Source organism: Theropithecus gelada, chromosome 13 (genome assembly GCF_003255815.1).
Source record: "Theropithecus gelada isolate Dixy chromosome 13, Tgel_1.0, whole genome shotgun sequence".
NCBI lineage: Eukaryota > Metazoa > Chordata > Mammalia > Primates > Cercopithecidae > Theropithecus > Theropithecus gelada.
Window position 1 is genome coordinate 20,892,969 of NC_037681.1, and position 17,487 is coordinate 20,910,455.

The window sequence follows — 17,487 nt, forward strand, 5'->3', positions numbered from 1 at the left end:
TGGAAGGATGGTCGCTGACACCTGGCCATTCAAATATCAGGAAGTTAAAAATAACACGACCATCGTCAGCATTCCAAACTTCGGGAAAGCTTTTCTAAAACTGGAAAAGACGGTGGCTACACTTCAAAATCGCTGTGGTCAAGAAAGTCCTGGGAGCTGCTCTAGCTCAACTTTGGGCGGTTTGCGGTTAACAGACGCGCGACCTAGAAACCCCAGAGGCATCGTCGGTTTTCCCGCCCTCCTCCTCCCACCACCGCCCAGCTCCTGAGAGGGGAGGGGGCGGCAGGACAGGTGGGACCCCGGTACTCACTGGTGCCCGCCCGGCCGTGGCGCCCGGTCCCAGGAAGAGGAAGGCGCGCCGCCCCGCCCCGCGGACTGGGAGGCCCCAGTGAGGGCGTACCTGCGGCAGGTGAGGGAGGCGGCGGTGCAGGACACCTGCCGTGTATGTTTGGCGGACAAAACCCACGCGCCCGCCGGGCCGCGCTCGGGCCTTCGCCCCCGGGGACTTCGGAACCGCCCCGTCCTTAAGATCGAAAAGCCCAGGGCCCCGCGGCGGCTCCAAGCACGGCGTTGGGAGTGGGGGTCCCGGGGGGGTGCCCAGGCTCAGGCCCGCCCTGGTCCGGCGTGGACCCTGCGGGGCTCAAGCCAGGTTCCCCCGCCTGACCCAGCCAGCCTCTCTGCGAACTCGGACGACGCGCGCCACAGCCAGCCACGTGCGCGGGACTCGCGCTGTGCCCCAACCCAGGTGGGCCGTCCGCGGAGCCGCCGAGCCTGAGCCCGCCCCGCAGGTGACTCTCGGCCCTTTCTGATAACCTTTATCTCCCGCGGCTCCTTCCTCTCCAAGCGACCCGCAGCCCCGCCCCCTCCAGGTGACCCCCCCCCCCTCCCCCCCCCCCCCCTTGGGGTCCCCCCCCCCCCCCGCCCTCCGCGGCCCTACTCCCTCCAGGTGACCCCACCCCGCGGTTCCTCCTCCTTCGGACAACCTGCAGCCCCGCCCCTGCAGGTGAACGACGGCCCAGTCCTCGCAGCTGACCCGCGGACCCTCCCCACCCGCCCTCAGACCGTCGCAGAACCGCCCCCGCAGGCGCACTGCAGCCGATTGCGCAGGCTCCAGCACGCGTTGCCCTGGCGGCGTTGGTGCGGGACTGCGCCGGCGCGCAGGGCGAGAGGCTGGCAGTGCGCATGCGCCGCGTCGGCGTGCGGAACGTCGCGGTCTGTTGGCGCTTTTGCGCGCGGAAAGATGGCGGAACAGGCTACCAAGTCCGTGCTGTTTGTGTGTCTGGGTAAGAGGGCGCCGACTTACTCTTGTTCTGACGTCCCCTCGAGGGTTGGATCGGGCTTGGGCGCTGTGGATTATGCCGCCGGGCTAGGAACAATGAGGGGGGGAGGCCAGGGACTGGGAGGGCTAGGGTGTTCCAGGAGTGTCTCGCAGCGCCCCCGTTCCCCATCCGCCCCGTGCACCGGCCCAGCCTGCCCTGTAAACCTGAGTCCCCTCGCACCTGCCATATATCTGGGGCTTTTGGCATTTGCAGCCACAGCCCCTACAAGCCAAGGTTCGTTCTTTGCACCTACTAGAATCCCTCTCGTTCCCCTCCAATGGGTCCAGGTAGGCCTGGGGTTGTTGGACTGATGTGGTCTCTTAGGGGCCTCCGGAGTCCTCTGACAAAATTGTTTTGCTTGCTGGTTTTCTTAGGCCGTTCTTAGATATGGATCTGAGCTAAACGGAGATGAAGTTTTACGGTTTCGGGTTTCTTGATTGTAAAAGCCAAGCCAAGGAGACCTGGAGGTCCCTATATAACTTTGCCCATGAAAAATAAAAGTGTATTTTATTAATGGTTTTTAGGAACTTTCTAGCTTAAAATATTTTCACTCCTGGAATTTCAACACTTAGCTTACCTTAACTTCAAACATAATTTACTTTCCATTTGGTTTTCAGGGATCTTCCTTCGGTGTAGTACTACAAGGTTATATCCTCGGTGCCTCCACCCTGAGAGGAAGGCCTAAATTGTCAGTAGTCCAGTTACTTAAAACCTTCTGTGAATTTACATTTTCTGCAGAGTAAAATTTCTGTTTATTTTTACAGACTCCTCACTTTATCTCCTGTACCTTTTCCTGCTCACACTCTCGGGACACAGGCTTACAGAATCTTTCGTTGTTCTGTAGCACTTCACATGCTTACTGAGCCTCTATGGCTGGGTGCCCATTATGCATTTTGCCTGGAACGTCTTTTTATTTTATAAAGTCAAACCCAAATATTTCCTCCTTTGCTTTCCCAGACCATGAGTTGCTTCTTGTGATTGCTTATCGACATCCTTTATTACACAAATTTTACTATAATTATTTGGTAGTCTGTTGAAATTCCAGCTAAGTTTAATTTTCTGGAGGGCGATAACTGTGGTTTATTTTTCATTTTGTTTCCAGCTTTAGGACAATATATGATAAACGCTGACTAGGTTTTGTAGAAGTTAATTTCTGTGAAAGAAGAATTGGAAGGCTCACCTTATTTCACATTGGTAGTGGGCATCATTTGATGTTTTTTTTTTTTTTGAGGCGGAGTCTTCACTCTGTCGCCCAGGCTGGAGTACAGTGGCGCCATCTCGGCTCACTGCAAGCTCCGCCTCCCGGGTTCGCGCCATTCTCCTGCCTCAGCCTCCCGAGTAGCTGGGACTACAGGCGCCCGCCACTGCGCCCGGCTAATTTTTTGTATTTTAGTAGAGACGGGGTTTCACCGTGTTAGCCGGGATGGTCTCGATTTCCTGACCTCGTGATCCGCCCGCCTCGGCCTCCCAAAGTGCAGGGAATACAGGAGTGAGCCACCGCGCCCGGCCCATCATTTGATTTTTTAAGACTCATTGAAGGCTGAATGGAATCAACAAGTTTATTAAACAGTAGTTTGGTTAAGGATGGTTACCAAATACTATTCCATTCCCTTGTATATTTCTGGTTGGTATTGTCGATTATGCTGGTATAAGGTATCATGGTTGCTGTTAATGGGGAGGTGGATCCTTGCATATGCAGTAGTCCCACTTTAGCTGTAGGTGGTACATTCCAAGACTCTCCAGTGGATCCTGAAACCGTGGATAGTACCAGACCCAATTGCTGTCAATTGGAACATGTGTCTGCTCATTTCTTCCACCCGCAAATGTAATGCCGTTTCCACCTTAACTAAGCACTTACAACTGTGGTCGCAACTTTCGCAGTTTGAGGCGAGACGACAAACTGTCAGGAATTTCTTTTTCCTTGTTTACATTTTCATGGATAGAAGATTTGTTCGTACTGTAGATCTTAGTAACCTCAGTATAAGATTTTTTTTTTTCTTTCCATAAGAAGTCAAAAACTTTCACCTTTTTACTTAAAGGTAGTGCTTATGGCCTCTCTGCCGTATCTGAATTGCTAGCTTCACTACTCTTATGCTTTGGGACCATTATTAGTAAACTAAGGGTGACTTGAACTGAGGAACTGTGATAGCATATCACAATGGATCTGATAAGCAAGAGGGCAGTAGGTGGATAGACAGCATGGATACGCTGGACAAAGGCATGATTCACTTCTGGGGCAGGACGGAATGGGATGGCATGAGAATTTATCCTGCTACTTAGAACAGTGCACAATTTAAAACTTAGGAATTATTTGTTTGTGGAATTCTTCATTTAATATTTTCCAACTGAAACTGACCACGGGGTAACCATAGAAAGCAAAGCCTTGTAAAAGGGGGGAATACAATTCAATGATTTGTTGTTATTGTTGTTGAGCGTCTACTATATGACATGCACTCCTCTAAGTGGTAGGGATATATGGAGTGGTGAACACAACAGACAAAAATCCCAGCCTCTCTGGAGCTCACGTTCTCTCAGTCACCAGCCAGTGTTAATTGATGCGCTCAGTCGGTTGGTATGAAGCATTAAGAAAAATAGAGCAGAAAAGGGGAATGAGAGTGGAGTGCAGTTTTGAGTGGGGTGGTCAGGGAAGGCCCCACCTGATAGATGACCTTTGAGTAAAGACTTGAAGGAGGTGAGGAAGCAAGCCTAGGATATTTTGGAGAAGCATCCTGAACCCAGAGGAAAGCAGGTAAAGGTTTTGAAGGGAGAATACTGGCCATGATCGTGAACCACAGGGAAGTGGCTGGGCCTGGTGGCTGGATACCTTTTCTCAGTCGAGATTCCTCATCTATACCGGAAGATTTAGCAGATAATTTGAGTGACTGTTTTCTCAGTGCTTCCATTGTAGATGTATAGGGAGAAGTTAATTCCTTATATACACTGGTCCTTTAGGGCAGGAGTCTGCAAATTCTTTGTGTAAAGAACCAGATTATAATTATTTTAGATTTGCTTCACATGCCATACAGAAAGGGTGTAGCACAAAGTACCTATGCATGTGGTGAACCTGGCTGTGTTCTAGTGGATCTTCATTTATGGACATGACAGTTGGATAGAACTCCATATAATTTTCACATGTCACAAGATACGCTACTTTTGGATTTTTTCCAACTACTCAACAATGTAAAAATTATTCTTACCGCTGTGGGCTGTACACAAAGGTGGACCATGAGCCAATTTACAGACCCATGTTTTATATCCAGATCTCGGGAGGCCATGTGAAGACTTGGGCTTACTCTAAATAAACATTGGAAGGTTTTGAGCAGAGGTGGGAAATGATCAAATTTAAGTTTAAAAAGAAGAGTTTCAGCTGTTGTTTTGAGATTAAACTGGAGGTGGAGCATGCCCTTACTGGTTGGGTGGTGAGTAGTTGCATTCTGAGGGAATTTGAGCAGTAAGTGGCATTTTATTTGGTAGCCGTATAGAGGACAGTAACAGTTGTATGCTTTTGAAATGTAAAAAGTTTTGTTCCTTCAAAGCATTTATTTGGACCCTTTTGAGACTGAACTGTAGAAAAGCATCAGAGGTTTTTCACCAGGGAAGCTAATGATGGGAAATAATTGAGCTGCTTACTACAGCCCAATCTTGAAGGGTGCTTTATGTTTTTGTAAGATAGAGACTTACCAGTGAAGATGATGCAGGAGCCATGACCCAGCCAGCATGGTTGGTGGAGATAGCACATGCTAGTGGAGTCACTTTACTTCTGGGCTACACCCATACTGGGTGCTGGGTCTCTTACCAGGTATAGCAGACACAGCCCTACCCTCCCAGAGCCTACCTGTTGCCTTTTATGAGTCTCCATCCTTGAATTGAAGATGCTGAAGAAGGGTATAAAATAGTCTGCCTAATTTGGAAAAGACAAACTTGATACTTTACAGATTGAAACAGTTTTTAAAGGCATTTGAGGTTGGAGTGTTCTGTTTTTAGAACTTGTTCTGTAGGTGAAGTACATGCAGTGTTTCACTGAAGACCAGGGTGCTCCATTTTTTCATGACACAATTTGGTGGCATCAACTTTCGAAATCAACAGAGCAAACTACTACTAGCCTTCAGGACAGTTAATAATGCAAGTTTTCATATTGTTGTGGGGAAAGTGAACTGTTATTTTACAGTTAATGATAATTATTTGTAAACGTGTGGGGCTAGTCTTTATTATTATATTTTTAGATGCTGAGATATTAGGCATCTGTTGTTGTACAGTTCCAAAAAAAATAAGTGTCTTAATTTAGAAATACAATGTTTGCTGTTAAAAATATTCCCAGGGTATATGGTGACAAGTAAAAGAGTGACACACCCATGGGAAGCCTTTCAGTAATTAAAATAGTGCTGATGACAATACCTGTTTAAAAAACTAAACAAAATTTAGAATGTCGAAAGGAACAACTTCACAACACAAATTGGCATAGAGAGGGCATTCAAGGCTAATTTGTTGTCTCTCCCTTTATGGTTTGTAGGTAAGATTTTTTACTGCTGTGGAAACTGCAGTCTTCTGTGAGAAAAAAATTACATAATGTGCTTAGGTCTTACAATGTAGAAACTGAAGGCTGTAGTAAGGCAATAAGTTGGTTTTCTGAATTAGGGAATTAGCTGTGTTTTACAACATTAGAAGATCCTCATTGTACTTGTTTGTCATAAACAGAAACCCTAATAATGATAAAGAGTAAACTCTTATTTAGTGCTGTCTATTCTCACAGTTCTTCTTTTTCTTATCTGTTTCCTAAATTCAGTTCCTAATGTTTGGACTCAGTATGGTGCTTTGGCATTAAGGATACTGGAAGGCCTCAGAGTAGCCCCAGAAGCAAGGTCATAGAAACGGTCATTTATCTTCCCCAACACAGATCATAGAAACTAGAACTCCTCTCCTGCAAAGCAAGCCATAAAACCTACAAAACCTCTCTCCCTTCTGCCTTCTCTTGAAGACACCATTCCAGAGGGGCCCTGCCTCATTCCTGGGGGAGGAAATGCTGTGGCCCTGCTGGGTTTCCCTCTTCAGTCCACTACCATTGGATCATTTCCTTTTGTCCAGTTCCATTTCTACATGGCTGTGCATTGGTCATCTAAGCATCAAAACCATTTCCCTGGGTCTTTGGGTCTTCGTTTCTGAAGGCTTCCATGTCACATAAAACTGATTAAATAGATTTGCTATGTTTTTTCTCTTGTTAACCTGTCTTTTGTTACAGGAGTATCTTCCATGACCTTTATGATGGTTGAAGAATGCTGCCACACCTTTCCACTCTGACACTGTCTTGTATTTGCTCCTTCATAGGAGCCTCTTACAAGGTCTCTCCAATTCAGTAATGTGCTCTTCTAGCGTTTCCTTAGCCCTGCCAGTAATTTTGGTAACTTGTAGGAAGGGTGTATGTTTTAAACAACTTTCTGTCTTCAGGTTAGGGCACAGTGCTTGGCACATAGAGTGGGCATACAAAATATGTTTGTTGAATAAGTCATATTACCCTTTTCCATAGGACTTTCTATTTCTCTTCATAGTGGCTACGCAAAGTCCAAGTCTTGGCCCTTTGTTTTAGGCCTCCTGTATACCAGCCCATCAGTTTCCAGACACTGGCTGTCTATACCTGAAGCATCGCAGCCTCACCTGCTTAGTGCCACAATCCCCCTGAGTTAAATGCCTTTCCCTTCCTCTGTCCATTAAGATCCTGATCATCCTTTAAATATCATCTCTAATCTTTCTTTTTTCTGGTAGGAAATTTTCTTACGTTTTGTTTTTGCTTTGTAGCATCGTTCTTTTTCTGTGCTACTGTAGTATATTGCTTATTAGTATTCATTTTCCCACTTTTATTATAGCCAACTGTGTACCTCCCATAAGTACATTGCTTGTATATGGTAGATCTATTTTGGGATGAGATCTTATGTCTTTTTCCTCTGGGTAGTAATGAATTTGGCCCTTACCTTAGCTCCTGGGAGGTAACCTCTAAATGCCCTGGAGTTTTCTAGGAGTGATGGGAGTGTCTTAGTTATTGAAGGTGGCCCCCATAGTATATATGCTCATGAGATGACTCAGGGTGGGGGCTTTGAGCCACGGGTGGGAGGGAGCCTGGAGATTGAGTTCAGCTGAATGGCCAGTGATTGAACCCATTGTGTCTCCCTCCAAAAACCCCATTAAAACCTCAGAGCACCATGGCTCTGAGGAGCTTCCCGGGTTGGCAGTACTCTTTGAATATTGCCCCATGTTGATGACAGGAGGGGAAGGTGTCCCAGAGGACAGTGGAGCTACCCGTCAGGAAACCTCCCAGAGTGTGCCCTGGGGGTCACTTGCTTTGGCTGGGGGTTTTTTTTTTTTTTCCGTTTTTGTTTTTGTTACTGTTATTATAATGAAATTGTAATGGTAAGTGTTCTGCTTTCCTGAGTTTGGGGAGTAATTCTGGGGAATTATCAAACCTGAGGGAGCCCTGGGGAACCTGGATTTCTCACTTGCTGTCTGAAGTAGGGGTGGCCCTGGTGTCGACATCATGGTCTGGAGAGTGGTGTCCCCGACCTTGGGCTGCTGATGCCTGGATCTGTGTCCCTGGGCTTCGCATGTGATCGCTCAGTGAATGTCGGTGTTGAATCACTGTTTATGCTTAAATGCATGTTTGTGTGTTTGTGTGTTGTTTTGTGAAACAATAGTCATCCTTATGTGTGATATACTTGAAAATACATAGTTTACCCTTGAACCACAGGGGTTTGAACTTCGAGGGATTTATTCAAGTAATTTTTTTAACCAAGCACAGATGGAAAATACCCTGTTGTCTGAATGAAAAACCCATCTATATGGAGGGCTGACTTTTCCTATACTTGGGCTCCAAATTCGCAGGGGCCCCCTGTGGGACCTGAGTATGCAGGTTTTGGTATACTGGATAGGTGTGGGAGGGTGTCCTGAACCAGCTCCCTGAGTCTGCTGAGGGACAGACCACTGTATTTTATTTTTATTCTGTTGTATTTCATTTTAAAATAAGCTGGTTGCAACCCACTTGATTTTCATGATTCGCTCCTGGATCTTTAGTAGCAGCTCTTTAAACAATAATTTTGGTTGAAATTGTTATTCTGATATCTTTGTCATCTATACTTGGAGTACTTGGCCGGTTGGTGTCAAGTCACTGAACTTGAGCCTGATGGGCTGTTCTCCAGCAGGGTCTACCCTCACTGGTTGGACAAAGGCATCAAAGGATAGTGTTGGTGGCCTTTATTTTTCCTGAGGGATAGCACAGCCCCTGTGTGTCAGGTGTGTGAAGAGGGGGAACTGGCCTGTGCCCTTCCATCCAACCTAACCCTCTGTTTCCCCAACCCCCGCTTTTTTTAAAGGTAACATTTGTCGATCACCCATTGCAGAAGCAGTTTTCAGGAAACTTGTAACTGATCAAAACATCTCAGAGAATGTAAGTACCATTCATTATCTTAAAGAGGCCAACCTGAACTCTTCTGGGCAGGAAATTGCCAAAAAAAAAATTCCATGTTTCTTCCCCTGCAGTGGAGGGTAGACAGCGCGGCGACTTCCGGGTATGAGATAGGGAACGCCCCTGACTACCGAGGGCAGAACTGCATGAAGAGGCACGGCATCCCCATGAGCCACGTTGCCCGGCAGGTACCGTCCTTGGACTTGAAGATGTGTGTTTTGTGTTTCAGTGGGTCATTGACAGCGGTGCTGTTTCTGACTGGAACGTGGGCCGGTCCCCAGACCCAAGAGCTGTGAGCTGCCTAAGAAATCATGGCGTTCACACAGCCCATAAAGCAAGACAGGTAGACAAGCTCTTGTTCCATTTCTAATATGTAGAGTCCGGTAACTTGAGAAGTAGTGAAAGGATTAACTAGACTTGTATATTAATGAATGTGTTTATTTAGGGTGAGCTTAACCAGCTACAGTGTGTCCATTTTGTTTCACTTCTGGTTGCACAGTGTTGAAAGACTTGCATGACTTTGGAATTTATTTATTAAAATGCACATAAAAACTAGGTAATTTATAATGAGAGAGCCTGACTGTGAGCTTGGGCTGAGCGGTGCTCTGTCTTCTGTTCCTTCCTGCATAATTTTTTTTTTTTTTTTTTTTTTTTGAGACAGAGTCTCGCTTAGTCGCCCAGGCTGGAGTGCAGTGGCGCGATCTCGGCTCACTGCAAGCTCCGCCTCCCGGGTTCACGCCATTCTCCTGCCTCAGCCTCCCGAGTAGCTGGGACTACAGGCGCCCGCCGCCTCGCCCGGCTAATTTTTTGCATTTTTAGTAGAGACGGGGTTTCACCATGTTAGCCAGGATGGTCTCGACCTCCTGACCTCGTGATCCGCCCGCCTCGGCCTCCCAAAGTGCTGGGATTACAGGCGTGAGCCACCGCGCCCGGCCCTTCCTGCATAATTTTTATTAAACATTTAGACCATAGTAATTATCCTGCCTATATTGCAAGTTTGTTGCTAGAATTAAGTTATATAATATATACAAAAACATTTTTTCAACTGTAAAGTGCCATAGTAATATAGGGTAATACCAACAACGTTATGGACACATAATTATAGTGTGTTGTGCCACACTTGAAGTTTGGAGTCTAATAAAGTCACAATCAAATTCTGCAATTTCAGTTGAAGATAACCTTGTCTTTATATTATAAATTATAAGCTAAAGTTGATTTTTCTAAGAGTTCTTTATTTAAATGAAGTACTGTGGGACTGACCTTTTCTGAAATGGAATTGTCATTGGTCAGGTGATTAAACATTTTTATACAATTTATCCATCCTAATCTCTTCAGGCCTTTGCATACCTTGCCAGTTTCTACTGGCCATTGTTGAAAATAGATTTATTTGGAGCAGTCCTTCAGAATATGAGCACTCATACTTTGAAGTTTTATGTTTTTAAGGTCAGTTTTTTTTTTTTTCACTAAGTGTGTAATAAGAGTGGATACAAATGAAGTATTTTAAAGACATATTAGGAACTTTTTTAAAGAACAGTTTTAGAAGCAGTATTTGCACATGTTTCTTGCTTTTTTTTTCCTGTTTCTTTTAAGAAATTTTTAAGGTATGTTTTATGAATCAGTATCACATCAGATCTTTGTTTACAAGTTCTTTTCCTTTACTAATGTCATAATTTGTGTGATGACTATTGTACATTTCTTAAAATCTCAATTTTCTCAGTGCCTTTCAACCTGTGTTTAATAAATGAAATATTTTTAGGGTGCTTATTTTTAACTCTTATAGTTAGTCTTTTAGAATACGTGAGCTTTCTGCCCAGTTAGTTCAAAGGAGATTTTTTTACTTTATTATACATTATGTTCTCTTTTCGGTAAACTTTTCATTGACTTGTGTACACAGATTGTGAGTGCAACCCTGAGGTCCCATAATAGCCCCCTCCCCACTCCTCCAGAAATCCCCACCAAAAATTGGTTGTACTTTTTAACTTCATAGAAGTGGAATTATAGTACATGCTGTTGTCTGTCAGCTTTTTTTGCTTGTGAGAATCTCCGTGTTTATTGTAGCAATATAATTGTCATTGCTGGATACGATATCATTTCACAGTTTGTCCGCTCTCCTCCTGGTGGGGGTTGGGGGGTTTCTAGTTTGGGGCTACTGCAGATAGTGCTGCTGTGGTAACGGTGTGCACCTGCTGTGTTCTGTTGGAGTCATGGCCAGCAGACACCGTGTAGTGGGGTACACATCCTCATGAAACAGATTGGGGATGTTCCCTCTTTTTCTTCTCTAAAAAAAGTTTGTTGAAGATTGATAGTATTTCTGCTTATCATTTGAAAAATTTGTCTAATGGGTTGTCTTTTTGTTGTCTATTACTTTCTCTGGCAGTCTTTCAGTTTTTCTTTCGGAATTTGGTTTTCAGCAGTTTCGGTGTGGTAGACCAGATATGATCCTTGACGTTGTGACTTGATGCTTTTCATCAATTTTGGAAAATCCCAGGCTGTTATCTTTTCATATTGTACTTCTCTTTCTCTTTTCTCCTGAGATTCACCTTATGTGTATATTGAACATATATTTCTAACGCTCTTCTATTTTCTATCCCTTTCACTCTCTTCTTCAGTCTGATATTTTCTGCCGACCTGTTTTCTGATATACAAATCTTTCTGCCGTTTTCAAACAGTATCAAGATTGTCTGTTATTTACTTAATTCTTTAAGTTTCTTTTTTTTTTTGTAGATTCTATTTTTCTGGTGAAATTCTACATCTTGCTCTATGTTTTCTTGAGCATTCTATCACAACTGCTTTAAATACCGTGGCAACTCTGATTATCTGATTTTCTGATTATCTGGACCATTTGTGAGTCTGCTTTCCTTTTCTGTTTTTTTCTCTTTGTTTTGTTGCTTGTATATCTTTGTCCGTTTGTGCTGCTCTAACAGTACCTGAGACTGGGTAATTTACAACGAACAGAGATTTATTTCCTGTAGTTCCAGAGGCTGTGAAGTCCAAAGTCAAGGGGCTCATGGGGCTGTGAGGTCCTTCTTGCTGCCTGATCCTGTGGTAGAAGGTGAAGGAGTCGAGAGGGTCCCAGAGTGAGTGAGAGCGAGAACTAGAAAACCAAGAGGAGGAAAACAGAGGAGAGAGAGAGGACCCATCAGTGTCAGGAGCCCACTCCCAAGCTAGTAGCATTGATCAAGATCCTCCCTCTCACTGTTGTTGCATTGGGGATGAAGTTTCCAGCACAGGAACTTTGGGGGACACATCCAAACCATAACATAGGATTTAAATAATTGTAAAGAGGTAAAGAGTTCTGCTACTGAACTGTTTGAGATCCCTGTTCTGAGGCCTCGTCATTGCCCAGTTTTAGCGGGAAGAGAAGTGGCAAGTGGCAGGAGTCTACAGGTTGGGGACTGCACCTTTTTTTGAGGTACCTTTTTTATGAACAGTGTTTATTGGAACACGGCCAGACTTGTTCATTCACCTGTAGTGTGTGGCTGCTTTTGTGCGAGAGCCGCAGAGCTAGAGCGGCCTCGTGGCCCCCAAAGCCTGATGGTCACTAGAGCATTGGTTTTGTATATGGGGTTTCTAGTTGTTTTTAGTAGTAGGGATGATTTGCCACAAGCTGCTGCAAGTGGAAATCCTTTACTGTGCATTTGTTACATAAGTTATAGCTGTTTCTTTTCTTTCTCAATTATTGTAACATCTAAAAATTATGTAACAATTACTAAGTCTTTTTTTATGAAAAATTTACAATTAGTCCAGAATTTAAAACAAGTTTAGTATTAAATCTTAGGGCATTTCTCACATAACTAATTTGGAGAAATAATACTGTTCAGGCTTGGTGGCTCACACTTATAATCCTAGTAACACTTTGAGAGGCTCAACATTGCTTGAGCCTAGGAGGTCAAGACCAGCCTGGGCAATATAGTGAGACCCATCTCTACAAAAATTTAAAAAATTAGCTGGGTGCTATGACATGTGCCTGTAGTCCCAGCTATTTGGGAGGCTGAGGTAGGAAGATGGCTTGAACTCAAGAAGTTGAGGCTGCAGTGAGCTATGGTCTCACCAGTGCACCCCAGCGTTGGTGACAGTGAGACCTTTTCTCTAAAAACAAAAAAGAAAAAAAAATTCAGTATTGTACTTATTCTCGATTTTGAAATAAGTCAGTGCCATGGAAGTGTTGACGAAATACAGTCCTTTCTAGTTTCTGGAAGTGCATGCTAAAAGCTGAAGTTTCTCATTTTTTAGAAGAACAAGTGTATTAGGAAAGTTACACTTTCCGCCTTTGTTCCGCAGTACGTATGTTTATGTTTCTTATTCTGCCATTATTTATAGTAGTTGAAATTCACAAAATAATCTTTTTATTTATATTTTAAGTAGGTATATTTATAGATTATATCAGAAAACAATGATAAGCTTTCAGGTTACAATCAGTAGAAATACTGAGTGGCATTCTCTTCTGTGTCAGGTTTAAATTATGGATATTCGATCAAAATAAAGGAGGACTGTCGGTTATTACTCCTGTGTCTCTTTCTTAGTGACCACCTCTGACCATCCAACTTAATACTTCTCCTTCTCCCTGCCCCAGACCTGTGTGTACCTCCTCTCTGCTTTATTTCCTCCAGGGCATCTGTGCCTACTGTGTGTTGCCTGCCCCGTGTAGAAGGGCAGCTCCACCAGACACGGCTTATTCGCTTAGCTTGGTGTGTGTCACTGGGGCCCAGGATGTTCAGTGCTTGTGGAATGAAAAATAGAGTAGAATAATGAAGGGGATTAAATATGTGACATTTTAGTATGTTGACTGTGTTATGTGTTACTAAGGAATTGAAGCTGATGTATAAACATTGTGTCTACACATTATACTATTTTATGATTATTGTATGGAACTTTATAATACAAAATTTCTTTGCAGTACAATTTTGAGAAGTAGGTTAACTCTCTTCTACCTTAAAAGTATCCTAAAAATTATTTATTTAATTAAATTGTTAATTAGTGAATAATAGGCTCAAATATAGCAGTTTTTTTTTCTTTTAGTATTGCTTTGCATACTCTAGGCTTAAATGGTATAAACACTGTATTTTGACTTCTTATTCAATTTTAGATTACCAAAGAAGATTTTGCCACGTTTGATTATATACTATGTATGGATGAAAGCAATCTGAGGTAATCCTGTTTTTGAAGAATATGTCTGTTCAACTCTCAGTTCAGTAATGGGCCAAGTAATTTGTTGTCCAGATTTACTTTTTCTATTTTAAAGGTTTTAATAGTGATGGTCACTATATGTGGAATTATTTATTTAGAACACCAAAAAAACTTAGTAATCTAGAATTGTCCCTTAGGTATTTTCAAGGAAATACACCTTAGAAAAGGGAAAGTCCAGTTATTAATAGCATCATTTAATTGGAAAACTAGCTTGACTGTGATAGTCTTGTATCAGGCACATTGTTCTACATGAGAGCAGTTTTGTTATTTTTGCTGTAATGATTCCTGGACAGGGCAGTGTTTTATTCATTCTTAGGCCAAAGCTCTGCAACCGTAGGTTCCTATTATTACCCCATCTTGTGAAAGAAGGACGTGAGAAACGGTAATGTTAGGTTGTGTCCCCAAGTTCACACAGCTAGCATGTGGTAGATGTGGTGGGATTTAAGCCTAGGCTCAGTGAGGCAGAGCCCTGCCGTCCTGCCTCAGTCACCACTCTCCTGACCTGCCCCAGTCCTCTACTTAGGGCGTCGTTGGAAAGTAATCATAATTTAATGTCACTCCAGGATTCTGACTTACATCACTACTTTTTCATAAATAGTACTTGTTTTTGATGAAGATAAACTATTTGTTCTTTTAATTACTTTTGTACAAATGAACAGATAGGGATGCACCAGTTTTAATTATTTTTTATTAATCAGGACCTTCATTAAAATGCACGCATTTTTAAATTTTATTTTTCAGTCCTTATTCTGTTCTCATTGTTTTCGCTGACACCATAGCTTATAGGTATCGTAAAAACACCTTTTTAGGAGACCCCATTTGCTTTGATCGGCACTGAGCACTGTGTTTCTTTGTGTGTGGGGCAAGCAGAGTTCCTGCAGCCTCATGTTTGCATGTGCTGTTCCTCTGCCTGGAAGCTCCTCCTTGCTGCTTGGGCCATTCGGCTCCTATTTGCCTTTTGTGGGTCAGCTTAAATTCATTTCTTTGTGGAGGTATTCCACTACCCTGTCACTAGGCCAGATTGTGCATTAGACTTTGGCCTGCCCGCAGTTCTCGTCCCTGCGCCTACTCCTGAGCTGCTGTGAAACTTCACGCCCGGGGCTCTTGGCTGTTCCTTTCCCACATAAAGCACATGCCTGACTCATCGACTCATCTGTCGTAGGTGCTCAGTCGAAATGTTAAGTAAATGGAGACACTTAGTTCAGTTTGCCTTTTTCTTTTGTAGCAATGTGAAAGCTAAAGGTGGAAGTCTAGAGTGAAGCTGAGTTTTCAGCTTGGGCAGAGGCTTGAGGAGTAAAAGAAGGAAGAGTAATTAAGGAGTGGGTCATGCTGCGGGAAGTGCTGTCAAGACACCTGAGGATGGAATTGGTAGCCCTCTGTTTGGGGACTGGTTCAGATGGTGTTTTGGGTTCCTTTCTGTCACCTTTGTTTAATCTCTGAAACTTGATTGATTGTCTCAAAATATATTTCGTGGGAGAAAATATAATTATTGTATATTTTGTGTAACAGAATCAGTGAGAATAAGCTGCTGTCGCAAACTCTCTTGCCTAGAGAGAGAGCAGTGGCATACAGCTGCAGAAGGGGCCACACGGGCCTGCTGAGCGTTCTGTTTCATTTCAAATTAGGTCATCCTGTCTTGATTTTGATATGGATGTTTCATAAGACCCTAGCAGATGTCCCTGTTTAACTTGAAACCATAGATCAGAAAACTAAGTTCATGTTTCAATTTTACAGAGATTTGAATAGAAAAAGTAATCAAGTTAAAACCTGCAAAGCTAAAATTGAACTACTTGGGAGCTATGATCCACAAAAACAACTTATTATTGAAGATCCCTATTATGTAAGTACAGTTCACGTTTTAGGGCTAATGTGATGACCCACCACATCGGTATCCTGCAGTATTAAATAACAGAGTAGATTGTGGTAAGGATGTTTTTGTTATGCAGGTTTTGCCATTTTCTTCTTTTCCTGTCCATTTAGGGGAATGACTCTGACTTTGAGACGGTGTACCAGCAATGTGTCAGGTGCTGCAGAGCGTTCTTGGAGAAGGCCGACTGAGGCAGGTTCATGCCCTGCTGTGGCCAGCCTGACTAGACCCCACCCTGAGGTCCTGCATTCTCAGTCAGTGTGTAATCATGTTCCAGAGCCCAAAGGCCCAGCTCTTTGTTCAGTTGACTTACTGTTTCTTACCTTAAAAAATATTGTAGATGGAAATCAGTTATGTTTGGCAGAAGAATCAATAAAATTATTTGATTCTGACAGTTTATGGGGTATATTAAGCATTCTTAGACTAGTTGAACATCTCACTTTGCCCCAATTACAAAAATAGTAGAACAAGCAACATAAAACATAATGAAGGAAAACCTCACTTGAAGGCCCAGGTCAGCATCTAAGCCCGCTGAGACTTAGATAGTCAAGTCTACCTCTTCAGTAGGTTCGTGTGGATGGCCTGATGGGGGGCAAGTGCCCTCTGCTCCCTGTGCTACCTCTCTCTTGCCCAGGGCCTTTTATGGATTGACAGTAGCCCTCTCCATAGGAGCTCACAGTCTAGATTAGAAGTATTTTAATTTATACACACCCATAGTGCACACTTGTATATTGAAAAGATAGGGAAGAGAGAAACATTTATGGAAACAGTCGTTAGCACCTTCAATACTTATGATTTTTGTCGAGTTTACTTCATGAGGAGGTCAGCTCATTTGCTCCCATCTGAACCACTTTGCCTCGAAACTTAATTATATCCAGAAAGAAGGATGCTTGTATGCTAGTCTAACTATGGTCAGTTGAGGAATATGACACTTTTTATATGCACATGTAACCCAAGTGTCCAATATAAATTGGCTTATTTTTAAAAATAATTTTAAAAGTTGGGAAACACTTTATTATTTGGCATGCTTAAATATTAAGTATCCTTCATCAGCATTTAATAAATGTATAGGCAGATATAGGTAATTTCTGTGTATTGAGATAATGTCGAAATCATGAATATTTCAAAATAAACTGGGGAGTTATAAAAATACAACTAGAGATATAAATCTGGTGTCTGCCTGTTTTTTTTATTGACAAGGAAGCATTTGAACACATCGTTTTGTCCCTTTTACATGATCTATGATGTTATGTGTGCATGTTTTATCTTCAGGGTGAGAAAGTAAAATGATGAAAATAAGCACATTGCTGCCGCATATCATCATGTCTAGTTTCTGAAAGAAGTTTGAGGTCCTACAGCTGGAAATGTCCTTGCCTAATACCATCCTCTGGACATGTTGCCTCTATGCTGTGCCCTCCTGTGCAGTGACGCACAGCTGCCTGGCCAGGACATCTGCACTCCTGACCAGTATCGTCAGGGTCCCAGGCAGTGCCAGGGGGAGGAGACATGTTTGATCCTTGACTCACTAGTGCCTGGAGGATGAGCTGCTGCCAGATGAAAGTGAGTCGTTTCCCCACTGTATCATGTGGAAGTGCCACGCTGTCTTCATAGGAAGAAAGTTTGCAAACTCAGTGAGTCTTGCTCTTGTTGGAATTACTCAGACATAC

At 43.3% G+C, this 17,487-nt stretch overlaps 2 protein-coding genes across 5 annotated transcripts in view; one reads left to right on the plus strand and one right to left on the minus strand.

The window, feature by feature from the left end:
- SH3YL1 (SH3 and SYLF domain containing 1) overlaps nt 1-407 on the minus strand; it is a 47,471-nt gene extending 47,064 nt beyond the window's left edge. For both annotated transcript variants that reach the window (XM_025405826.1, XM_025405825.1), the window contains exon 1: nt 311-407. In XM_025405826.1, the coding sequence (XP_025261611.1) occupies nt 311 (1 nt within the window). In that variant the 5' untranslated portion in view covers nt 312-407. The remainder of the gene's footprint in view (nt 1-310) is intronic.
- Nucleotides 408-1,123: 716 nt separating this feature from the next.
- On the plus strand, nt 1,124-16,988 carry ACP1 (acid phosphatase 1). 3 transcript variants are annotated; one of them, XM_025405827.1, is made up of 6 exons: nt 1,124-1,283; nt 8,675-8,748; nt 8,996-9,109; nt 13,853-13,914; nt 15,688-15,793; nt 15,934-16,988. In XM_025405827.1, exons 1-6 carry the CDS (start codon nt 1,241-1,243, stop codon nt 16,009-16,011), a joined length of 477 nt encoding a protein of 158 aa, XP_025261612.1. In that variant the 5' UTR covers nt 1,124-1,240; the 3' UTR covers nt 16,012-16,988. The 3 variants fall into 3 exon arrangements, 2 of the variants coding, with proteins under 2 accessions (XP_025261612.1, XP_025261613.1); XM_025405828.1 differs by lacking the exon at nt 8,996-9,109 and adding an exon at nt 8,841-8,954 and having other exon boundaries at nt 1,151-1,283; XR_003122366.1 differs by having other exon boundaries at nt 1,210-1,283; nt 8,841-9,109; nt 15,934-16,987.
- Nucleotides 16,989-17,487: the final 499 nt, after the last annotated feature.

Excerpts from the sequence above, each read along its gene's own strand:
- ACP1 (XM_025405827.1), top strand. The coding sequence starts at position 1,241 with ATGGCGGAACAGGCTACCAAGTCCGTGCTGTTTGTGTGTCTGG. Across the intron at positions 9,110-13,852 it reads CAGCCCATAAAGCAAGACAG|ATTACCAAAGAAGATTTTGC; the intron begins GTAGACAAGCTC and ends ATTCAATTTTAG. Across the intron at positions 13,915-15,687 it reads ATGGATGAAAGCAATCTGAG|AGATTTGAATAGAAAAAGTA; the intron begins GTAATCCTGTTT and ends TCAATTTTACAG.